This window comes from Dysidea avara, chromosome 11 (genome assembly GCF_963678975.1).
Source record: "Dysidea avara chromosome 11, odDysAvar1.4, whole genome shotgun sequence".
Taxonomy (NCBI): domain Eukaryota; kingdom Metazoa; phylum Porifera; class Demospongiae; order Dictyoceratida; family Dysideidae; genus Dysidea; species Dysidea avara.
In genome coordinates this window covers 27,011,228-27,036,775 of record NC_089282.1, presented here as the reverse complement: position 1 = coordinate 27,036,775, position 25,548 = coordinate 27,011,228, and the positions used below count along the sequence as shown (strand labels likewise).

At 37.6% G+C, this 25,548-nt stretch overlaps 2 protein-coding genes across 5 annotated transcripts; one reads left to right on the top strand and one right to left on the bottom strand.

Moving 5' to 3' along the window:
• The first annotated feature begins 141 nt into the window (after nucleotides 1-141).
• On the top strand, nucleotides 142-13,792 carry LOC136238937 (stAR-related lipid transfer protein 3-like). Its single transcript, XM_066029645.1, has 16 exons — nucleotides 142-474; nucleotides 1,878-1,925; nucleotides 1,972-2,055; nucleotides 2,370-2,459; nucleotides 2,512-2,589; nucleotides 6,071-6,124; nucleotides 6,169-6,276; nucleotides 7,131-7,347; nucleotides 7,524-7,600; nucleotides 7,648-7,740; nucleotides 7,788-7,844; nucleotides 7,892-7,987; nucleotides 8,036-8,115; nucleotides 11,087-11,191; nucleotides 13,413-13,500; nucleotides 13,554-13,792. The coding sequence occupies exons 1-16, from the start codon at nucleotides 235-237 to the stop codon at nucleotides 13,677-13,679; spliced, it is 1,641 nt and encodes a 546-aa protein (XP_065885717.1). The 5' UTR covers nucleotides 142-234; the 3' UTR covers nucleotides 13,680-13,792.
• LOC136238936 (serine/threonine-protein phosphatase with EF-hands 1-like) lies at nucleotides 13,694-23,773 on the bottom strand. Of its 4 annotated transcripts, XM_066029642.1 has the most exons (17): nucleotides 23,507-23,772; nucleotides 23,330-23,457; nucleotides 23,229-23,277; nucleotides 23,151-23,183; nucleotides 22,984-23,105; nucleotides 22,821-22,935; nucleotides 21,481-21,527; nucleotides 21,268-21,434; nucleotides 21,126-21,162; nucleotides 20,926-21,075; nucleotides 20,190-20,261; nucleotides 19,809-19,994; nucleotides 19,611-19,759; nucleotides 19,459-19,565; nucleotides 18,032-18,192; nucleotides 17,903-17,987; nucleotides 13,694-13,965 (listed from the first exon to the last, which is right to left on the bottom strand). In XM_066029642.1, exons 1-17 carry the CDS (start codon nucleotides 23,586-23,588, stop codon nucleotides 13,793-13,795), a joined length of 1,863 nt encoding a protein of 620 aa, XP_065885714.1. In that variant the 5' UTR covers nucleotides 23,589-23,772; the 3' UTR covers nucleotides 13,694-13,792. The 4 variants fall into 4 exon arrangements, with proteins under 4 accessions (XP_065885714.1, XP_065885713.1, XP_065885715.1 ...); XM_066029641.1 differs by having other exon boundaries at nucleotides 22,984-23,183; nucleotides 23,507-23,773; XM_066029643.1 differs by lacking the exon at nucleotides 23,151-23,183.
• Nucleotides 23,774-25,548: the final 1,775 nt, after the last annotated feature.

Sequence of the window (25,548 nt, the reverse complement as noted above, 5' to 3'; positions counted from 1 at the left end):
GGTTGAGCAATGTTGCTAAAAATAAAATTTTCGCGAATTTGCAAACACTCCCAAAATGTATTAGACTATATGGAGGTATAAAAATATTTCAAGGATAAAATTTTCGCTGATAACCCTAAAACCGCGAAATCAGCGAAAGCGCCTAAACTATAAATTATCTCCCATACGCGCGGGGCGTAATGATGCACAGGTAGGAGGAGGAAGAAGGATTTACACAGATGGTGACATGTAATTATGATGGAGCCGTCGATGCAAGATGCCTCCATCCAAAGACGTGATGACTCTACGGGGGACAGCGGGGAATACCGGGTAGTGTTCTCTTCACAACCGGAAGCAGGCCCCGGGCAGCCCCAGGGACGGATGGCGAGGACAATTTTGAAGAGGAAAAGGGAAAGAAATTTGGTCATACCTTTCATGATACTAGTACTAATGGACTTCATGATCATCTTACTGTTGTGGATCGTCTATGAAGCGGTGCGCATTTAATGGGTTGTGCGCGCGTGTATGTTATGCACCTATCAATGTTTTGCCCCACTACTATGAACACGGGCAGAAGTGGGGGCTAGGCGGGGATTAGTCGGGGAATCGACCTCAAACCGTGCCCCAGGTGCTGGAGTAGTTGATGCTACGAGGGCACGTAGCCGGGTGTTTCGTGGTCTTTTACTGGGGGATAAGTGGGGGATTTGACATCAAAAGTAGCCCCAGGTAGTGGGGATAAGAATTTTTAAATGTTCAAATCCCCACCTCTGCCTGTGTTCATAGTAGTGGGGCAAAACATTGATATGCGCATTACACCAAGATAACAATGTGTAGTGTATTTACATGCTAGTCAAGTTGTGTACATGCATCGGAGTTTGTATGAATGGAGTTATTATTTTACCTGAAGGTACTACTAGATTAATAGTTGGGGACCTAGCTGTGTTGCATATAAACGTTTTGAGAGATCAATTGTGTTTGTTACTGAAATGATGTAATAAGCTTTGGTCTGTGTATTCCAAAGTTGAAATGTTTTTGCTCTCAAATCAGTGAATTCTCAATATAGTTAGGCGATACTGAAATTGGTATTGGCAACATCCACATCACTTACAAGGAGTGTACTACAAATTTGTAACCATGTAAATCTAATACTTGTACAGGAAATCTTGTGCTGATTTTCAATGGAGCTTTGTAAACAAAAAGTGTACACAATGCACACAAAATACAACTCACACAATAAATAGTACGTTACAACTAATATGATGACAAACTGGTAGCCTCCAGTACTGATGATGGCAAAACTGTTCCATGATAGAAGAAACTTAGTAAAGTAGTACGTGTGTGTGTGCATGGTATATTGGTAACTAAAATCAGTTAGAAAACTCAACAAGCAACATTGAAAATCATCAGTCTTGGCTGATCAACTATCACAGGTCATTAAGTTATTGGAGTGACATCTTGACTTTTTAATTCACAGAGCTACACAGCCTTTTAGACACCTTCATAAGTTATCCCTCATAGAGTTCTAAGTGAGAGTAGAAATCCTAGATGTTGTATTGAGACTAAAATGTGAAATATCAAATAGACTATATAATGCGTTTAAGCAAACTGAATGTTCTGGTTGGTTTCAGTTTTGTTTGAACACTTCACTGTACATACCACCAGTAGCTGGCCAAAGAAAGCTTTACAGGATGCATGGATCACAACCACCCACAAGATATATCACTACAATAAGTGTGGATTAGCTGAAAAGGGTTTATGCCTACCACACACTTTTTTGGTGTGGATTTATTAACATAGATGGAATGTTTAAGCTGAAGTCAAAAGTAGTTGTAGTCCACTTGTATACTAGTAGTTTCAAATGAGTGCTGTGGTCATTATGTTGATTTGTGTTTCTATAGCAACCAGAGACAAGCAAGGAGGACTCGTCTGTTTACATGACAACACAGGCTAGTTGACTTGTAGTGAAGTATTGTTAATATTCCTGATTGTTAGTTGGAGGATGGGAGAAGTCTACTTATCTATAATCTCACTCTAACTCAATTGTTGTTAGCTCTTGAAGGAACTGGTGGAGTAGTGGTGAGTATTACTGTGAATGAGATTAGTTTGAGGACACAACAAAACACAACACTTATCCACATGGTTTACAGGTAGAGGTGGGACAATACAGGATTTGAAAGTATCAGTGTATTGCCCCAAAAATATCAAAATACAATGATATATTGCAATAATACAAAACAATTCACATACTAACTCAAGAATTTGGTATCTACGATTTATGTTTAGTATTTCATAGTCCATGGGTGAGGATAGGAATTGTGTTGTAAGCCTCTACTGTATTGTAGGTTGTCTGGATGATTATAACTTGTTGTGTTGTTTTGTTGTACCTACAGCAACAGCAGCAGTCATCTACTAGTATAGAGAATAGTGATGTTTCTGATGGGATAGAGTTTGACTTTGAACATTCCTTATTTGACCTTTTGGTTAGTGAGTATACTTGTTGTCATGGTGATGTTACTGCTTGTTGTTAACCAGTTCATGTCAGCTCTGAGAGGTTTGATATTACTAGTGGTCTATGGAGTAGTGAGGATGATAACAAGAATTGCAATAGTAGTAAGTAATGTTTGATGTGGGGTAATCACTGCTGAAGGGCTTTGTCAAAAAAAAATTTAAATACTTGGAACAACCACAATTGATTTAACAAAGCGTCATAGTTTGCAAGTAGAATGTTAATATAAATATCAATGTGATTGGATCAAGCTACTGTGTACTACATACAAACATGTGTATACCATAAAGTATGGTAGTAGTTTATAGTAGGGATCATGGAGGTTTGGGTTTTCCAATAAGGGAATACTGACCAGAAACCAGCTACTTCACAATAGTGTCTTGGCAGTATTGATTAGGTATAAAAATGTAACACTTCAATAGGATTGTTCAGTAATTAAGTTATCTACTGACTGGCTGTCTGACTGACTACCTGTCTGACCAATCATTTACAAAAAAAGTTAACAAACAAGTACACAAAAAAAATTTGGAATTTTCAGTTAGAGTAGGGACCATAGCACATCGATAAAAAGTACTGAAACAAGCTGGAGTAATGTACGATATTAAATCACAGCCGAAATGCACAGTAGGGATATAATACTTCTTATTGTTTTACAATCATGGACTACTCCAACTTGTTTCAGTACTTTTATCGATGTGCTATGGTCCCTACTCTAGTTGAAAATTCCAAATATTTTTGTGTACTTGTTTGTTTACTTTTTTTACAAATAATTATTATGACTGGTGAACCAATGCATACCGCATCTGAAAATGGTGCCGCGCGCCCCAGCTATATCAATTATTGTCTGAAAAGTGAAGTATCCATTACGCAGCTATGTTCAACTCGTTACACAGCATTTCGAATCAAGAACTGTTTGAAAAGCACCTCTGCAATCCACACATACCTAAAGAAAGAAATGGTGCCACGCCCCCAGTTATATCAATTATCATCTGAAAAGTGAAGCATCCATTACGCTTCATTGTTGGCTATGTTCAACCCGTTACACAGCAGTACAAATCAAGAACTGGTTTGAAAAGCACCTCTGTAATCAAAGTAGCCACTATGAAAAATACGGGAAGCCATCACGTGCTACCGCCAAATCGACACGTTTTGCTGTTAGAAAAGATGAATGGGACACAAAGGAAGACACTGGTAAGTCCATGAAGAATGCATTGTATGTACTGTGGTATGCCAAAAGGCACCTCTTGGGCCAAAGCGATGTCGAATAATGAAAAAATCAAGCCCGTAGCTTTAGCCATTATCGAGTTATGCTTGTCTCTGAAGGCATCAATCAGTCAGTCAGTTACTCAGTCAGTAGAAAATTCCATAACAACTTGCTGAAAGCGTTTTGGGTCAATCTGAAAGCTTGTTTGGGCTTAGTTTTATCTAACCAATACTGCCTCATCGTCAGGAGAAATTGAGGTTGGTTTTTGGGTGATCTTATTTCAGGGGCCACGCTTACTCCTTTTTGGTCTCTACTATACAGTACTATTGTACTGTATGATAGTGGACATTTAATCCCTATTTATTAGTAGGGATTAAATGTCCACTAGTATATCTGCAGGTGTAGGTGACCTCCCTTGTGTCATTCTAATATGACTGAAAATTCCTAATTTTTTAAACCAGGTGCATGCCCACAACCGGCGTGCCTGGTTTACTGAAATTGTTTCCATAAAAGTGTGTGTCTACCTATGTTTGTCCGTGCGCACCCATGTGAGCAAAATCATTAAATAATGGTAAAAGCAGCTTTTACGTAAGAATTAAAAGTGAATTGAAATCTATATCAAACTTCTGCACAGGTAAACTTTGCTCTGAGGTGGTTTCTTTTCGAAAGTCTGAAATACGGGTGTGGTGACTTTCCTCTGACTTTATAAATAACCTTCCCTTTGAGGTTTTCAGGCGTTTAGCAACTGAAAAACAACGGTGCAGGCCTCGTAGTCTACCAGGAATAGCGTATCCCTTCGAGTTGAAAGAGGGCGTATCCCTTACGTACGCGAACGAAAATGAAGAGCAGCTTTGAGGCTTTGTTGAGTGGGAAAAAACACGTTAGTCACACTATAAAACAGTTTAGAAGATACTTCTGTGCGTAATATGTTGGTAAAAGCGGTTTGTTTACAAACGCTTCCTTAGCAGTGCATAGCAACGTAATTGAACGAATTACAGAAATTTTGTGAATTACGAAATATGAGTTTAAAATAGTAATACATAGTTGGTTAATTCATATACTGTCTATAGTTAATTCCAGATGAGTTAGCTAGCTGCATGGCGCCTGGTTTTTAGAAGTAGCACAACATCAACTTGTTCTTCTACTTGTTTGTTTACTTTTTAATAACATAATTATAACCCACACATACCGCATAAAAGGGAAGGATGATGTCAGACATGCCATTAAATTAATTTCACATCTGAACGTGCATCCCATCTATTAATTATTACTGAAAAGCGAAGTGCCACTATACTTCGCTTTCAGCTACGCATGTTCAGCTCGTTACACAGTGTTACCCGTTACACAGTGTTACCTGTTACACAGTGTTACCCGTTACACAGTGTTACCCGTTACACAGTGTTACAAATGATTAACATTATGTGAAGGGCCTCTGCAATCAATCCACTCACAACAGAAAACTACCCATTATGTTCACGCTGTGCTACTGTGAATGGTCACCTTTTGTTGTCAGCAAAGATGAATGGGATACAAAGGAGGACACAGATAAGTCCATGAAGCATGTGTTGTATGTACTGCGATATGCCAAAAGGCACCAGTCCGGGCCGAAGCATTGTCTAACAGTGAAAAAATCAGGCCCATAGCATTAGTGGTTGTCGAGTTACGCTTGTCTGAAGGAATCAGACAGACAGACAGGCAGGCAGTTTGTCAGTCAGTTGAAAATTCTGATAAATAAAAAAAATTAAAATTCTGTAGCAACTTATTTGGCCACTCTGTAGACACTTTTGGGCTTGCTTATACCTCACCAATACTGCCAAGGTGCCATGAAGGTATTGTGAGGATGGTTTGGGTGATATTTTTTGAAAAACCCAAACCTTCATTATCCCTAACAAGTATAAGGAATTTTAAGTTCGATTAGTGATCATAGTAGTGAAACAAGGGAGGTCACCTACACCTGAAGATATACTAGTGGACATCTGATCCCTAATTCAGTCATGGGTATAGACTGAAGTAGGGATTAAATGTCCACTAGTATATCATCAGGTGTAGGTGACCTCCCTTGTTTCACTACTTTTTATTTCTTTGATCCCTAGTCAAACTTATAATTCTTAAAATGAGTTTCACAATTCTTTATAAAAGGCTAAAGCTCACATACACACTTAATGATATAACAATCCCTTCAATTTATTGTATGTAAATGTTTATATTGTAGTCTGGAAAAAATTTGGCTGAAATTGTTTTAAATTTTTGTTGAACAAATTTTTGTGGTTGCTGGCAAACCATGAAAATATTCAAATGACAAATATTTTCTGGACTATGACAAGCTCAACTGTTTGCCCTGTATCTTGTATGATGTCATTATCAAGTTGCTATGGTTATAGATCACTACTGCGGCTTCATCTGTTTTTGTATTGATCAAGGCTGTTCAGTTTGATGTAAGGTTGTCATGGTAATGTATGTTATGATGTCATTGATTTAGTATCACCGAGAGTCAGATTGTGATTGTCTAGTGTACATATTGACCTTCTTTATTCTGGTGTTGTCCTTTGCCTTTCCATGGCTAGAGTTCTTCTTCCTGGAGTTTAATGTAAGTCAATTGTGCAGGATTTAAAATATGAGGTGGTAATTGAGTGACCATTTTGTATACTTTTTTACCCATTTCACTTATCACATAGTAATGTACAGTTAATTAAGTAGTTGTTATTTTGGATTTGTAATTCATGAATTATTTTGTAATTTTCTAATGTTTCTATGTACTACAAAGGAAGTGCTATTCTATTAATTAATTAAAACAACATATTATGCACAGTTGCACTCAGGTATCTTCAACTGTTCTTAGTTTCTCTATTGTGTTGTTGTTTTTCCTACAATATTTCTCACCCAAGCCTCTAGGCTACCATTCATTTTCATTTGCACATGAAGGTAACTCACCTCTTTTCAAGCCCAAGTGATGCAGTAGCCTACAAGGCCTACTAAAGTGTTTTTTATTTGGTCGTTAAACACTTCAAAATCTCAGCTGTTGAAGTTTGCTACACCTATAGTTGAAATGAAACCACTTTTGAGCCAAAGCATATCTTTGGGGTAGTTTAATGAGCCTTTATTTCTCCATTTTGATGATTTACTCACATGGCTTAACATAAAGAGACATTGTGGGTTCCGCATCCATAATCATAAAGTTTTTTTGGATTTGAAATAGCCTATCAAAAGTGAATAACCCCATTCAAATCTCATTCTCATTGGCTCATTGACACCAAAGACTTTGTTGACCACAGATACACAATTCACAATAGACAGATAGGTACACTGACATTTTTATGAGAACAATTTCAGTAATTTAAACCAGGTGCATGCCCACAGTCAGCCTGCACATTTGGTTTTAAAATGGCTAACATCCTCCTATTATTTTGAAGTAGTGGTTTTGTTACATTGTATTCCTTCCAGTACCTACCAAAGGAGTTAAGCAAGTATAAGAGAATTAACTGGCTCAGCTGGCAGGCATGGTTATGGCCCCGCCAGCTGAAACCATCTAATGGTGTCATTTTGGAGGAAAGTACTTCAAGAATTAGTGGAGGAATTCAACGTGTGCAAGAGTCGAGGAGAGGTACTGCAGCCAGCATGACCACCAGCGTGTTTGTGACTCCTAGAACATCACCTCCACGTGAGTCTGTCTGTTTGTGTGTATACAAGAGGTTCTGCAGGTGTCCGCACCTTCACCAGTGAGATATGGTACAGCCTCCTGTAGGATACCAGTCCTGTACCAGGGGGATTTACCTTTGTAGTAATCACCTGTGTAGTGTACAGGTGTCCCATGTTTCACTGTGTTATGTGTTACAGATAGTCCCAGTGTACAGAGGTTTGATGTAGTTCCTGAAGAGTCAGAAGAGATAGAGGCAGCAACACTGTCAGCACTGGTGAGCTAGTGGTGTAGTATACAACATCATTACTAGTGTCACTATAGGATCACTCTTATATACAACAAGGTGTGGAGAGCCTGGCAGTGACTGAAGATTTGTTGTCCTCATTGGATGGGTGGAAACTAGAGCGACAAGAGGTGTGTCACTATTGTTGTCATGCCAATGATGTTGTCACGCACTGTAGGGTGGGGTCATGTGCTACAGCCGATCTATAGGTGGCCGTAAGAAGTGGAGGAGTGAGGTGGGTGTGTCAACAAGCAATACAGCCAATCAGATGTTGTTACACAGAGCATCATTAACGTCAACATTATCACACTATGGCAATTCGTATATTATCAGTTTGAACATCAGGTGGATTGGAACCCACATGTTGCAGTTGCCGAGGTAACATGTGGCTCACATGACTACAATGACAGGTTGTTATGAATATAGTCATTTTATCGTATCAATGAAAACACTGACCTAACATATGTGGTGTCTACCGAGGCAGGAGGAGGCATTATCAGTACAAGGTAAGCTACTACAACATGAGGTGGAAGTGTGTGAGTAGTTGTATCAAGTGTTATAGAAACTGTTGTTGGTGTGTAAGTACAAATTGTGAACACTTTACTAACACACTACAAGTATACAGAAATTGGAATTTTCAACTAGAGTAGGGACCATAGCACATCAATAAAAAGTACTGAAACAAGTTGGAGTAGTCCATGATATTAAATCACAGTAAAACAATAAGAAGTATTATATCCCTACTGTGCTCAAGATACCATAATGGAAATGCACAGTAGGGATATAACACTTCTTATTGTTTTACTGTGATTTAATATCATGGACTACTCCAGCTTGTTTCAGTACTTTTTATCGATGTACTATGGTCCCTACTCTAGTTGAAAATTCCAAATTTTTCTGTATACTTGTTTGTTAACTTTTTTTTGTAAATAATTATTATGACTGGTGAACCCACGCATGAAATGGCGCCGCGCCCCAGCTATATCAATTAAAAGTGAAGTACACTTCATTGTTGGCTATGTTCAACCCAGTACACAGCAGTACGAATCAAGAACTGTTTGAAAAACACCTCTGCAATCAAAATAGCCACTATGAAAAATACGGACGATTTCTGTTATGAAGAGAAGCCATCACGTGCTACTGCCAAATTGACACTTTTCGCTGTCAGCAAAGATGAATGGGACACAAAAGGAGGACACTGGTAAGTCCATGAAGAATGCATTGTACGTACTGCGGTATGCCAAAAGACACCCCTCAGGCTGAAGTGACTTCGAACAGTGAAAAAATCAAGTCCGTAGCCTTAGTCATTATTGAGTTACGCTTGTCTGAAGGCATCAGTCAGTCAGTAGAAAATGCTATTAAATAATAATCAATAAATAAATTCCATAGCAACTTGTTGAAAGCGTTTCGGGTCAATCTGAAGGCTTGTTTGGGCTTAGTTTTACTTAACTAATACTGCCTCATCGTCATCAGGGGAAATTGATGCTGTTTTTTGGGTGATGTTATTTTGTGGACCACGCCTACTCCTTTGTGGTCCCTACTATATATGATACACTGATTTGGTGTATATCAGAAACATTTTAAGATAGATATGTGACGTGGTTTGTGAAAAGGTTCCTTTCCACACATTTTACATGTCAACAAACTAATTGTTATAATAGTTGAATACTTGTACTGATTAAGTTTCACATTATATCAAAATGTTACCAAATACTGTAACTAGTGGAATATTTGAGTCAATGATAATCATTCAGTATGGTAGTACTGTATAGTAGGGATCATGGAGGTTTGGGCTTTCTTAGAAACTAGTGTTGCACCGATAATCGGATCGGTTATCGGAAAAACCATGTATCGGCTGTGTTTTTTGTATATCGGTATCGGATTGGCACCATCATGAAAAAAGCAGCAGATACAGATATCATGTATGTATTTAGAAATACATGCTCGTCATGTTTACAAATGCATCGAGTCGCTTATTCCTGCATTAAAACATTGTTATTACTGCTTCATTGTACTGTCAGCTGTCGTTATAGCAATACTGCTGCTATAAACAAGTTAAATTGACCCTTCATAGTCAAAGTTCTAGTAGAAATTGCTACAAGATGGACATGCTGTGCTTTATCGGATTGGCTACCTTTATCGGCTTGAAAATATTATCCAATATCGGTTATCGGAATATCGGCAAAATCCCATATCGGTGCAACACTATTAGAAACCAGCCTCACTTTTCCTTCATGACAGCTTGGCAGTATTGGTTAGGCATAACCAAGCCTTCACACCAACACCAAACCCTACCAACAAGTTTCTATAAGAGACTGATACCTCCAGCCAAGTATAAATCAACAGTGGATAAGGCTGTGGGCTTGATTTCTTCACTGTTTCATTGCTTTGTCCTGAGATGTACCTTTTCGCCAATCACAATATGTACAATACACACATCATGGACTAACTTTGTGTTCCAGTTATTTTTGCTGACAACAACATAAGGTGTTGATGGATGATAACGTGATTCAGCTTCCCTGAGGCTGTGTTGACTAGCTGCTGTCACGCTAAATGCCGTAACCACTTGATTGATAACAAAACATAATGACCACTTCACTCTTTCAGTAATTGATTGTTGAGGCAACGTGTTCAGATGCAAAATTTACATGTCTAGCACGTTCTTTCCTTTGATACAGTGTGTGCTCATAGTTATGTTATATAACAAGTTGATGTTGTGTTACTTCTAAACACCAGCCACCATGCAGCAAACATTTACTAACTGAACAATCTTTGTTGCTACATCAAGAATTATTATCGTAGTAATTTGTATTTTGTAATAGATGAAATATTTTGTAGTTCTGTAATTACGTTGCTATGCACTGCTAAGAAGGCGTACTTTGAACAAGCCACTTTAACCCACTAATAATGTACAGAAGTATCTTCTTAACTTTGTCTATAACATTTTCTTACGCAAATTATCTTGGCAAAGCCTCAAAGTTGCTCTTAATTTTTGTTAGTGTGTGTGTGTGTGTGTGTGTGTGTATGGACACGCCCCCTTTCAACTTGAAGGAATTCATTATACTAAACCTTCATGATTCCTAATAAACAATATTATCATAGTGTACTAAATGACAGGTATAAGGAAAAATTAGGAATTTTAGGTTTGATTAGGGATCATAGAAAAAAGTAGTGAAACAAGGGAGGTCGCCTACACCTGAAGATATACTAGTGGACATTTAATCCCTAATTCAGTCATGGGTATAGACTGAAGTAGGTCCACTAGTATATCTGCAGGTATAGTCAATCTCTCTTGTTTCACTACATTTTGCAGTGATCCCTAATTGAACTAATTGAACTTAAAAAGTTCCTAAATTTTCCTTGTATTTGTCCTTTATATTATCAACGGTGATATTTCAGTAATCTCTTGTATACTTGACATGTTGTTGTGTTCAACATTGAGTGTGTGTTGTCACCTACAGTGTTGTCATCATGTAGGGATTTTGTCACCGTACGCTACTGGGAGTACAAGAATGGAGCATACTACGCAGTAGGGAAGGCTGTCTCACATGACTCAATGCCTTCTAAGAGTGGAAGAATTAGGTCAGTAATTATTACCATATATGTGACTATCTCAGCAAAAACTCACACTATACAAACATGTGTTTAAGAATAACAAATTTTAAATAATGTTAATCAGACATGCTATAATTATACAAAGAAACAATTTGTAAATTTTAATCAAGCCATTATTCAGAGAAGCCAGACTCAAAACTATACACCATCTTTTTCACCTGCTCATGGAGAGTTCGAAAATGTTTGTTTTGTTACTGTAGCCTGAACAGTATGTGTGTTATGTGTGTTTGTTTACGATGGAGTAAACGTAAACAAAATTGTTGTCATTCAGTAAAAAACTACCTTCATACCATATGTGTAAGTGACTACAGGACTAACACTATACCTTGATGGATCTGCCACTCCTTGGTGAACATTTTAAGCTAATCTCAATATTGTAGACTAGTGAGAACAAAAGTGTATTTTATTTTATTTTTAATATACTCACTGTACAAATTGATTCCCTTGCTCTTCCTACTGTCTAGCACAAAATTACTCACCACAAGCTGAAATTTTGGTGATCCATTCCTTGGACACTAGAGATAATTCTGAGAAAATAAACAAGTTGATTTCTACTTCTAAAAACCAGGTGCCCAGTAAATACCATCCCTTGAATATATAACTCTTAACACACTACATGCTGTTAATTTGTTTCTCGCCATGCATAGCAACATAATTGATAAATTACAAAATAATTGGCAAAATACTAAATACATTTAATTTTAATGTACTACATGTATTGTTACAAAACATTGCTAAGGAAGTGTAACTTGAGCAAACCACTTTAAACCACAAATTACGTGAAGAAGTATCTTCTTAACTGTTTCATGGTTTGTCTATTGTGTTTTCTTTTACACAAAGCCTCATGGCTGCCATTAAGTTTTGTTCACGTACAAGGGGATACGCCTCCTTTCAGCTCGTGAAGATATGCCATTTCTGGTAACATATAAGGCCTGTTGTGTTGTTTTTCAGTCATTATATACAGATGTTACAGCACACAGGCTAACCTCTACTAAACTGTTTCATCTGGTCTGGCCACATACTCTCAAGTAAACACAACGTAAACAGAAAGCTAAATTTTAATACAGTACGTAACAACCTTTATTCATTGAGTGAAGGTTTATTTTCTGTAACTCAAAGCTGGTTTGCTCATGTGAGTGTTGGACAGACATACTGACACTCAGACACACAGTTTTGGCCAAACCAATTTTAGGAAACCAGGCACATGCGTCCCCCTCTCCCTCTCCCCTGGTGGCACGCATCTGGTTTATAAAAATTTGGAAGTTGTGCAAACTAGATGGATTTTTGCTGAGACAGTCACATAATGGTGGGATAGTGTTGTTAATAGTAACTGGTGATACACTCCGGTAAGAAAAGAATTGTTTATGTTTCACTGTCTAATTGTGACTTAAGTAAAAATATATTATAAAGATCCCAAAGCTACACTCAACTATTTGTAGAGACCTAAAATGTCCTCATAAACACATGATTCTTTAACACGTCACAACATTGTTGTAGTCTATTGAATTACTTCATTACATGATAATAGACCAGTCATGAGTGCTAGCAACAAATTCCTCTACCTGAAAAGTAGTGTATGTTGAGTGAGAAACTCTGTCTAGCTCTAGTGGTGAGTCAAGTCAAAGTAATTTTTATATGAGATTCATGATCGTTGTTCGCTGTCAAGAATTTGAGGTGTTTTGTGCCGTACACTTTTAACTGATGTTCTTGGTATGAATAATACAGTGTGTGTGTGTGTGTGTGTGTGTGTGTGTGTGTGTGTGTGTGTGTGTGTGTGTGTGTGTGTGTGTGTGTGTGTGTGTGTGTGTGTGTGTGTGTGTGTGTGTGTGTGTGTGTGTGTGTGTGTGTGTGTGTGTGTGTGTGTGTGTGTGTGTGTGTGTGTGTGTGTGTGTGTGTGTGTGTGTGTGTGTGTGTGTGTGTGTGTACCCTCTATTGGATTATATGACTGTTCTATTAGAGTATCTTGATACAAGTATAGGAGCTAATCTTCCTTTGAAATAAACTTCTCCATATCCCTTAGTTCCATTGTTACTACACTATTGACTACTAGTACAATATACAGGAGTGTATAACCATCTTAGTAGTCTTATAAGGGATCATGTGATCTAGTTTGTCAAAATACTTGACCTGCCACATTGTGAAACACAAAATTAATTTGTCATGTTCTATAATGCTTGTACACTGACAGAGGAGAGAATGGTCCTGGAGGATACAAGTTAGTTTCAGTTGATGATAAGAACACTCTGTTTGTTTGGTTGTGTGATACTGACCTGAAGGTGTGTGACTACCTAACTTGTTGTCATGGTGATGTTAACATGTGTGTTGTTAGGGTTGGTTACCACAGTACCTTATCGACCAAACTATTGCTACCATGTCAATACAAACACATAAAAAACTTAGAAAGTACATTGAGAGTGTAACTATGGACGATGACCTTCCATTGTCCGTCAGTTAGCGATAGGTAAATCCTTTATCATTTCAATGATTTTATTTTATAATGTAAATAGTAATAGTGTATTTATAATGTTTTCACATTTCTGATAAATAATAATTATTGTGATCAGTTGATCATGTGTCACAGAGTCGAAATGATTCAAGGAATTCATTAAAACAGATTAGCCCATCATGGTTGATATCCATGGCAACCGCCATGTTTTTGACAGTTTCTGGAGGGAAATGTGTCCCAGTCACCTGCTCCAGTAGTTGACAACAACTCTCAAATTCTGACATTGAGATATAACCTACATGATGATGTAATGTGTTATTAATGTGTCACTGATCAGGGTTGAACTAATTGTGGTTATAAAATATCAAACCTTCAGCTAACACAATTGTTTACTGTCACAAATACATTGATGGAAATTGGGTGTGGCCAGTGTGCAAAATGTTCACTCTGTTTATCTTATTCTCCTGTAAAATATGTAATTTATTTAACATCAGAAAACAAGGTGTGGTATTATGTTATTTGTGACTGGCTGAGCAAAACCCACACATTCCTTAAATTCCATTTTATTGCTTCTCTGAAAGCCAAAGTTTCACTCTTGTTTTGGAGTTACGTTTTGACATACCGCAGTCCTGTGCTCTCCTTTTTGTCCCATTTGCAAGTTGCAGATGTCCGTGTAGTGTTCTTCATTTGTAACACTGTAATGGATTGAATACAAAGCATATTGGCCACTTCACTATTTGATAATCAAACTTAAAATTCTGAAGTTTTCCTTATACTTGATTGTTTATTATTTTTGTAACATTATTATGACTGGTGAACTCTCACACGTCACATTAGAACAAAAAGAATGGCACCAGATTTATTGTTTCTGAACACATGCTCCAAATATCAATTACTGAAATAGTGGTCATTACACTTCATTTTCCAATGTTCAGCCTGTTACACAGTGTTGCAAATCAAGAATATTTGGAGAAGGACCTCTGCAGTCAGTCCTGTCCTGTCCTGTCAAACACAGGGTCAAACAATTCCTATTAATTCCTGTCAAATGTAGGGAAGCCATCATGTGGTACTACCGTATAGCGGGTTATTTTCGAAACAGAAAATTTCGCACAAGGAGCAAAATCTGAATTTCAAAGGATTTTAATTTCGAAGAGTGTTTATTTCGAAGTCCGGATGGATTTCAAATAAATGGAAATTCGTATCACAAATTATGAAAATGTGTGAATGTTTGCCAAAAACTGACTTACTGATGGAATAACCCCCATCCCTGTACACTGGAGAGAAGACTGAGGGAGTTTCGAGTGGAATAAATACACTGGCTCGCATGCTCGATCGTAGCTAGCATAGATTATAGAGCAGACGGCATCAATTCCCATTCTGGATCACCTGTTTTCTGGTTATTGGTACAGTAATGATACAGTTTTCCCATTATCATCAGCAATACTGAGCTAAAACTCGAGGAACACACAAACAAATCACCAAAAGTTGGATCGTTGCTTTCACTTGTGGGAATTTATTTTCGAAGAACAACCGGGCGTGGGAATTTATTTTCGAAGAGAAGGGCCTTTTTGAAATATCCGAAAATAAAACCTTTCGAAAATTACCAGCTATATGGTATACCATGAATCAACACCTTGCTCTGTCAGCAAAGACAAATGGGACACAAAAGAGGACACAGGTAAGTCCATGATGTGTGCATGCAGTATACCAAAAGGCACTTGTCAGGATGAAGCAACATCGAACCTTAGCCGTTATCAAGTTATGCTTGTCAGTCAGTAGAAAATCACTAAATAATATCATTTAAAAACTTCATAGCAAATGTTACAGTTAGTTCTATATCTTATAGTATGTTTCATATCATGCACTATAGCAATTGTTTAGAAGCAATTCAGTTTATAGTGAAGGCACTTTTGGGCTATACTTAACCAATACTATGAAGATATTGTGAGGTAGCTGGTTTTAGGGTGATATTTTTTGGCCAGAAAAGCCCAATCCTTCATGATACTTAATATTGTCAGTATGTTGGTGTCTGCTCAGCTGGTCACATTTATACTGGACAGCTGACTGTTATTAGAATGTATCTGAGAGTAAGTGACTGCTCTATTAGAATAGCTCAATATTTTGTAAACATGCATACACCCAATGAAATGGTCAGTAAATATTTTTGACATGAAGTACACAAATACGTTGTAGTGTGTTTATTGTTTGCTATTGTCATACACATTGTATATTATAATAAAAACTTTTGAAGTAATAGTATACTGGAGTAATTAAAAAAAAAATCATACAGTACGATAGTACTGTATAGTAGGGACCACAAAGGAGTAGGCATGGCCCACGAAATAATATCACCAAAAAACAGCCTCGTTTTTCCCTGACGACAATGAGGCAGTATTGGTTAGGTAAAATTAAGCCCAAACAAACTTTCAGATCAACCTGAAATGCTTTCAACAAGTTGCTACAGAATTTTAAGAATATATTTCTTCAACGGAATTTTCTAGTGACTGACTGACTGATGCCTTCAAACAAGCGTAACTCGATAATGGCTAAGGCTACGGCTTGATTTTTTCGCTGTTTGATGTCGCTTCGGCCCAACAGGTGCCTTTTGGCATACCGCAGTACATACAATGCAGTTACTAGTGTCCTAGTAGTGAACGATATTAAATCACAGTAAAACAATAAGAAGTGTTATATCCCTACTGTGCATTTCCATTATGGTATATTGAGCACAGTAGGGATATAACACTTCTTATTGTTTTACTGTGATTTACTATCATGGACTACTCCAGCTTGTTTCAGTACTTTTGGTCAATGTGTTATAGTCCCTACTCTATAGTATGTTCACGTTGAGCTGAACCCTCAAAAACATTTAATAACTCATGGATGCAATTACACACGATCTTGAAATTTGGCTCATTTGTAGTACTGCTTGACCCGCTAAAAATATTTCAAAATCTTGTTGTTCAAATGTTTGACATAATATTTACAGTCAATCAAAATTTTCACAATACATTCCTATGTGGAAGCCATATAAGTACATTGTCCAATACAGTCCTTTCTCGAACTTGTAATGGAGCCAAACCGTACGTGTCTGTTGTTGACACCTTTGCTGTTACCTATAATCATCTAGTTGGCTGAAATGTTAACTCTGTTGAGAAAAAATCCACTTTTAATTTTTAGGCGTTTTTCAGGATTCAGCTCAACGTGAACATACTATAGTTGAAATTTCCAAAATTTTCTGTGTACTTGTTTGTTAACTTTTTTTTGTAAATTATTATGACTGGTGAACCCACACATACCGCATCTGAAATGGCGCCACATACCCCAATTATTGTCTGAAAAGTGAAGTATTCATTACACTTCTTTGTCGGCTATGTTCAACCCATTACACTGCAGTACGAATCAAGAACTGTTCGAAAAGCATCTCTGCTATCAAAATAGCCACTATGAAAAATATGGATGATTTCCGTTACAAAGGGAAGCCATCACGTGCTACTGCCAAATCGACACTTTTTGCTGTCAGCAAAGATGAATGGTACACAAAGGAGGACACTGGTAAGTCCATGAAGAATGCATTGTATGTACTGCAGTATGCCAAAAGGCACCTGTTGGGCCGAAGCAACGTCAAACAGTGAAAAAATCAAGCCAGTAGCCTTAGCCATTATTGAGTTACACTTGTCTGAAGGAATCAGTCAGTTACTCAGTCAGTCAGTAGAAAATTCCGTTAAATAATTTTTTAAAAATTTGTAACAACTTGTTGAAAGCGTTTCAGGTTGATCTGAAAGCTTGTTTGGGCTTAGTTTTACCTAACCAATACTGCCTCATTGTCGTCAGGGAAAATTGAGGCTGGTTTTTGGGTGATATCAATGTTATCCCGTGGGCCATGCCTACTCCTTTGTGGTCTCTACTATACAGTACTATGTTGCACAGTAGGGATATAACACTTCTTATTGTTTTACTGTGATTTAATATTGTGCACTACTCCAACTTGTTTCAGTACTTTTTATCAATGTGCTATGGTCCCTACTCTAGTTGAAATTCCAATTTTTCTGTGTACTTGTTTAACTTCTGAAATATTTTACTGACACAATACTTGATACTATTACCAGCTACTATACTATTATTACTATACTTTTAAATAGGCAATAAGACCAGTTTTCCCAGACTGGGTCACATATTAAATTGGCTTGATACTATTACCAGCCTACAAGTGACAATATCAAAGTTCTTACCAGAATTATCTTGATCAATTAACTTGAAGATTGTTTCTATTGTTGTTCTGTTGCGATAAAGTGTTTCTGTAATCTTAGCTCCAGCCTGTATGAGGGACATAGATGATGCACTTTAATAAGAGTAATCACCTTTAGTTTGTCCTTAACACAAAACTCATCCAGTCCAGTAGAATAGACCACTCTACCATCCTTGTTGATCTGTGTTAGTTGATGTTTCAGTGTGTGCCATGGCAGGCCTAACTGGAGTACTGTTTCCATGGAATCCACCCATTGGCATACTGTAATTGTTCCTATAGAGATTGCCTGATGGTGAGCATTATTGGGAAACACCCCAGGCCCTCCTCTTTGTAACTAAATGTGTCTCCTTAATTTTATAACAATCACTGTATTAACCTGTGGATTTTGATCAGTGATAAATCTAGACCTGAGGGACTTTAATATCATGCACTACTACAGTTTGTTTCAGTACTTTTTATCGATGTGCTATTATCCCTACTCTAGTTGCTTTTTGAACAGTTCTTGATGTAACGGGGTAAACATAGCTGACAATGAAGCATAATGGATACTTCACAATTGATATAACTGGGGCACACAGCACCATTTCTTTCTTTTGATGTGATATGGGGTTCACCTGTCATAATAATTATTTACAAAAAAGTTAACAAAAAAAGTACACAAAAATTAATTTTCACATCTGCAATCAAAGTAGCCACTATCTGTTCCACTACGTGCTAACGCCAACTTGACACTTTTCGCTGTCAGCAAAGGATACGAAGGAGGACACTGATAAGCAGGAGTGGTGGAGAAAGGAGGGGGGCTGTAGCCCTGTGAAAAAGAATTATTTAGTCCCCCTAAAATTATCTATAGCTGTATTGAGAGCCTAGCTCAATAGCATCAATAATTCGAGATATTCTAATAAAGCAGTCAAGATTGATATACTCTAATAGAGCAGTCATAGTATTCTTCAGAGGAGCAGTGTAGCAAGGTACGTATGTATTATTACTATTGTTTAAAGGGATACACAAAAGGTAGATATCTGTAGTTATAAATAGTTGGTGAGGGGCAACTATTGCCAGCAGGTGGTGATCTTGGTCTTTGAGTTACAGCTGGGCCATGGCATCACCAAGCTAGAAGACCTCCAGCCTAAAGGTGTCTCCTCTGCCCCTGTTGGCAAGTCCATGAACAATGCATTGCACATACTGCAGTATGCCAAAAGGCACCTCTCAGGTCGAAGCGACGTCGAACAGTGAAAAAAATCAAGCCCGTAGCCTTAGCTGTTATTGAGTTACGCTTGTCTGAAGGCATCAGTCAGTTACTCAGTCAGTCAGTCAGTCAGTAGAAAATTCTGTTAAATAATTTTCTTTTAAATTCTGTACCAACTTGTTGAAAGAATTTCGGAAAACTTGTTTGGGCTTAGTTTTACCTAACTAATACTGCGACATCGTCGTCAGAGCTGGTTGTTTTTTCATGGGCCACACCTACTCCTTTGTGGTCCCTACTATAGTACTGTATGATAATCATTTTGATTTACAAATGTGCAGTACATGTCTGATCACCAGATTGGGTAGTGTCGTATTGTTGAAACTGGTTCAACAGGTTAGTCCTGTTACTGTTGATGTGCTTCCTCAGCTCTTTAATGGCGGACGATTCTATCACACTAATTCTGTAGGACAGTTAGTTAATGATATAACAACCAGTGATACACTACCTGTGTCTTAATGACAACTTTAAGTGTCCATCTTTATTAGTGTTGAGAAACTGTACAAAATGTAGTTCCCTGTTAGGAGTCATCTTAAGATAAGCTCCCTTGTTACTACCATGTTGATAATAATTGGATGAGGAGAATATTGTGATCACCTGACCCAGTATAGCATCACATGAAGTCACATGACATCATATAATATACCTTGTTGTTATGGGTAACCTCATACCCCTCATCCTTACACTCATGTGACCTCACTAATAAACTGATATTGTTCCTGTCTAACACCTTGTCTGTGATGTCCGGACCAAAGTAGACTCCACCTCCTCTCATTGTGTTTGGCTTACTGCCATTGGTTGGTACAGGATCACTCCATAACACATCAAATAACTAGTGAGATAATAGGGAGACTATTTTTGGGTGGTAATAACCAGACTGGAATCCATTCTACTATATATGTGATCATACAGTCCTCCCTCCCTCCCTCCCTCCCTCCCTCCCCTTATGTCACTCCCTTATCTGATTCTTATTACCAGCTGCTGCCTAACGTTAATTCCTCTAACCCATAGCCCTCCCTCCCCTTACCTGCCTCCAATCCTTGTCACTATCACCAGTTGCTATACTGCTACCTCCTTGTGGTTGTAGTAGTGACTTGTACTGGAATACAACACATTATTAGATTAGCAATGTAGTTGAAGATTAATACCGTATACCCAGAAATTTCTGTGGAATGTATATTTCACGATTATGTACTTTTGTCAGGATTTTTGCGCTTTAATTTCATGGATGCTTCTTTACCCAGGATTTTCACATTTTAGTTTTCATCAATCGGTTCGAAAATTTTTGTTCTCTGCTACACAGCTACGAAAGATTTGGATTGATTTTAACTTCAAACATCATACAGATTAATAAAGCACATAAAAACCAAGTAGCACAGTAGAGCCGATCTCTGTGTGAGGCACAGTTTAATCTTGCAGTAGGCTAACTTCTTTCACCACGCCCACTTTAAAATTGGGAATGAGTGATACTATTTGTAAGCACATGTGGAGTCCACATATGCCTACAACTACTATCACACAACACCACTTTCAGGATGGTGAGTTGAAGCTATATAAAATTTCATGTGATAAAATTTCATGGTATGATGTAAAACTTCACGGTACTAACCACGAAAACCGTGAAAATTACGTACCACAAAAATTTCCAGGTATACAGTAGTAAAATTTATCATTAGAATAGTTTGAACAATGTGTAACACTCTAAACACAACTACCAACAGAACCATGTGAACACATTAACATTTCATAAGATATAAGATCACCTTGTTCCTGTTGATAGTGTTGAGATGTTTGAGATCAGTAGAAGGAGATATTCCACCATGAACTACTAACACTTTACCGTCTATCAGACATGCTACAGGTAGCCACCGAAATACTTCATTAAATAGTGATATTATAGTATGACCATTGTCCTACACTTGTGATCAATAACTATTAGACAAGTAACAACACAGTTCCTTACTGGATACTTCATTGTCACTTCATCAACAAATCCATATCTGTAGAAAATGGTGGATTATTTACAGAACACACGCACAGATACACACACTGGTACACATATGCACGAACAAATACTGCACGATTACACATACATACACACTCACCTTATGTTCATGATGTAATCCTCATGGTTACCACGGTTAATGAAAATGGCAGATGGATAGAGTAGCAAGAGAGAGAATAATATTAGAGCAACTTCAACTGAATAACTTCCCCTGTCAACAAAGTCACCATTGAAGATGTAAGGGTTGTCATTATCAGGTAGTCCATTCTGTAGTCACTACAACATGTTGTGTTGCTTCATCATTCAACCTTACCTTGTGAAATATTATCAGTAAATCATCTAAGTTACCATGGAGATCACCTAGACAACCATGTACAATGTCACTCCACACATACACAGGTTGGTAGCCATGAAATTTAAAGTGGTCAGATTGACAGTTTTTAGAACTAATCTATTAGAATATTTGATTGCTCTATTAGAGTAACTGAATATTTTCTTAGATTAAAACCTGACCATTTGGCAGTGGTGACACTCCTGGTTGGTAGTAGTGGCTACATAGTACATGTGTGGTGAATAGCCAATGGAATTTGAGTAGCAAATTTGAATTCTGTGATCTCATTGGCTATCACTGCACATACACAAACAATATAAACAGGACACATGGTATTGTGTTGTACAGTTTTATAAAGTTGTCATTAAATACAAACATGTACTCTGATCCTAATTTGACACACATGAAGGAGGTATTAATTTAGACACCAACCTTGCTATGTAAACATTCACACTGCCATATATGGCTATGAACAATGTACCATCATAATTTGCCTTAAATATGCAAAATTTATACATCATTAAATCTAGCTATCACAATTTGTGTTATTTTTCATGCAAATAATTTCTTGTTAATATAATTATGATTGACACTGAACAAAATGCAAGTAACTTTATGCCGACTGCTCTATTAGAGTATTTGCAGCACTGGGAACTAGATGTACCCATAGTTTAGATATTACACAATAAGTAAGAATGAAAAATTTATGACAATATTATATGAATTTTTTAATACTGATAATGAGTTTTATTTATTTATTATCAACTTTACCAGTTAGGCACTGGAGGGTGAACACAGAAGGCAGAGCCTGTACGAGGTGTTTACCACTAGCCTAGGAGCCTTAGCAAAAATCTTGAGTAAGGTATCCTACAACAAGTACCTAGGAGGGCTGAAAGAAAGCCAACCCATCATGAATTTACCTGCAGGCCACCCAGAGATCTAAAAATTAGTAGCAGGCATTTTGGCTAGATAGAGAGTGGAGCAAAATAATTATGAAGTTATTTTACAACAAAAATAAAACAGTATTTGCCAAATTAACTATGTGTCTGACTATCTTTAATATTATAACTATTGGTTTTCAAGACACGTCACCCGTCAAAGAACATCACTGATATTCTTACCATTGTAGCTACCATTACAGGAACATCAAGATACTCTAATAGAGCAGTCATGTAAAATAAATTTAAATCTGCGCGAAAAATTTGTTGCACGAATAAGTGTTTTGTCACTTCTACAGGTAAACTGCTTGTGGGGATATTAGCTACAAATTAGTCGGCTGAAGACAGGTAATGGTTTGAAGTGATGACAAAATTATGACGTACCACAGATAGTAATTTGTTGTGATATATGAGTGGTTGCCTTGGTGATGTTGGGTAGTGATTGTAACAACTTGCACACTTTAGTCAATATCAACATCACATAATGATCATGGAGTATCTGTAAAATGATGTTCCTTTAATAGTGACACACCCACAATATACCCACCTTAGCTTGTTTAAAACTGACAATCATTGTTTGAAGCCCTTTAAGTGTCATCGGCAACTGGACATGAGGTCCATCATAGTCATCAGGTACCTTCACTGTATCCAAGTGTGGACCATCATCTTCTGTAAGTAATGTCAGACATGTGTGTATCACATGTATAACCTTACCATCCATAGATTGTAGACTACGCCTGTTAGTTCCTATGGTAACATATCAACAACACCAGTTATCACTGTATGGCTCACCTTGTAGTGACTTGTAGTGAACCAACATGTTACCAAAGAAGGATTGTAACTGTTTCATGGTAGTAGTGAATAGTTGACAGGTCAGCAAGACTGTCACTTACTTTTAACTGATCTTGCTCACTGATGTACTCTAACTTTTGAAATATACTCCACACACAACGTCTTCTAGTTTCCATCCTCGCTACGTATCTTCTGTACCACTGCTGTATCAATATGGCCGCTCTGATTGCTGTAATAGATAACTTAGCCCCTCCCCTCTATGGTGCTTGATAACTCACAGCGTTCAGATTTGCTTAGTTTGCTGACGGTCACATGATGCGAAACCATTTTTATAGTTCCACCCTGCGCGCCACAACCCATCGTCTTTATGTAGCACTGAGATGTGACAGATGTAACGAACTCGTTTCATCGACCATCACTTCTATTCCACACTCTATTGTAAACAATCAATTATGGTCTCCAATTTACGCGGATTCTATCACGCGATCATTGTTCATTAGGTTTCCACGCAGAAGAGCGCCCCCACACAACTTTTTTGGTAAAGACCGGTCACGCCCCCTACCATAAAGGAATCTCCATATTTGGTTAAGAAACCGCACTACATATTAAAAATGGGGGGTCTGGATTCAGTGGAATGGAATGAACGGTACTTAGGTAATTTCAATTAGTGATCACCTCTTTTAAAAGACCACCTCTAACAAAGACCACCTCTTTACAAAGACCATTTAACTTTAATATCTGAATTGTTGTTTTAGAGCCCTATAAGACAGTCTTATTGATGAATTGTGTGCCACATGTTATGTCCCCTAGAAAAGCCGGCGCCAGTGATATCTGATTTATGATACAGTAATAGGTATATACCCCATACAAAAAACAGCTTGGCTATACAAAAAATATGTGTCCACGAAACTATAAGCAACTGGCAACTAAAGGAGCTAATATCTAGAAATGAATGTCAATATATACTGGCAACTCAGTATAATTTACAATAATCTTGGTCCTTTATCATTGACTTATGCAATCTGACTGTATTAATTCCCTGTAAATCTAATTGGCTAGTAAATTGGTACCTCTCTCAATAGTCCGGTGTTGTAGAGGAGAAAAAAGGCAGCTAGTTCTAAGTCCTTGAATTAGGTTAGGCAATCCTAAGGCTGCAGCACATGTTACTGTCAGACCTTCAGTGCTGGTCACTGTAAAGTGCTAATAATAATAAATTACTAGCCAATTAGAGTTACAGGGAATTAATTAGGAATGCAGCAAGACTGTACGAGTGAATGATGATGGACCAAATTTTTATAAATTATAGCAAGTTATTTGTCAGCATTTCTTGGCCTCACCCAAATAATAGCTCCTTTAGTTTGTCAGTTACTTTTAGTTTGATGGGGACGTCACTTTATACAGCCAAACTGTTTTTACATGGGGTATATTGCTGTATTACAAATCAGATATCACTAGGCATGTGGCGCACAATGCAACTGATCAATAAGACCATTCTATGGGGATACACTCTAAAACAACATTTAAACATTAAAGTTAAAACGGTCTTTAAAGAGGTGGTCTTTGTTAGAAGGTGGTCTTTATAAAGAGGTGACCACCAATTGAAATTACCAAAGTACCATTCCATTCCACTGAATCCAGACGCCCTTAAAAATGGGAATCAAATGCCATTGGTGAATTTTGCACACTGTATAGGGCATGGCTGGTTAGCACTTCTTTCATTGTTAAATCACTCGATTGGTTACGAGCGAAAGTAACTGGTATGCCAGTCTTACTAGTATGGAATTGTTTTATGTCAGATTTTAGCGTTACTCCTTTTTATGAAATTTAATTCTCAATGGCTACTGTTGATCAAGGACTGGAACAGTTTAGAAATCTTGACAAAGGTTTTGTTTAACCTAGTAAATGTGAAATTTTAAATGAATTTTTTTTGTCAACAGTGTCCACCACTCCAACACAGAGACCTCCAGCAACACGTCACACCACAATATGCTGCAGACTGGAGGGAGATAGGAGTAGAACTGGGTCTGACTGATGCTAAACTGAGAGCCATCAGAAAGGACAACCCACACAGTGTCAGGGACTGTTGTAATGAAATGTTCTCAGAGTGGTTGAGGGTGGACACCACTGCTTCATGGGTGAAATTGTTTACTGCCATTGAGTCACCAGCAGTGTCTGGTGGTCCAGTTAGAGGTAACTATATAGTTTGTACATGTATTGTGTGTTGTTACAATATGTACAGTAACTATTGCTAGTAGCTAGTTATGACATGTTTTGTTTGGTTAGGTCAAGTGGAACCCAAACTCAACATGGACAAGTCGAC

What these genes read in the sequence shown, in the direction of transcription:
- LOC136238937 (XM_066029645.1), top strand. Translation starts at nt 235, where the DNA reads ATGATGGAGCCGTCGATGCAAGATGCCTCCATCCAAAGACGTGATGAC. An exon ending in AAGGAACTGGTGGAGTAGTG is followed by an intron (nt 2,056 to 2,369) that starts GTGAGTATTACT and finishes TTGTACCTACAG; the next exon opens with CAACAGCAGCAGTCATCTAC. An exon ending in GGAGGCATTATCAGTACAAG is followed by an intron (nt 8,116 to 11,086) that starts GTAAGCTACTAC and finishes GTCATCATGTAG; the next exon opens with GGATTTTGTCACCGTACGCT.
- LOC136238936 (XM_066029641.1), bottom strand. Translation starts at nt 23,588, where the DNA reads ATGGGTTGTGGCGCGCAGGGTGGAACTATAAAAATGGTTTCGCATCAT. An exon ending in AGGTTACCCATAACAACAAG is followed by an intron (nt 19,760 to 19,808) that starts GTATATTATATG and finishes ATACTGGGTCAG; the next exon opens with GTGATCACAATATTCTCCTC. An exon ending in GTGTTAAGGACAAACTAAAG is followed by an intron (nt 17,988 to 18,031) that starts GTGATTACTCTT and finishes TCCCTCATACAG; the next exon opens with GCTGGAGCTAAGATTACAGA.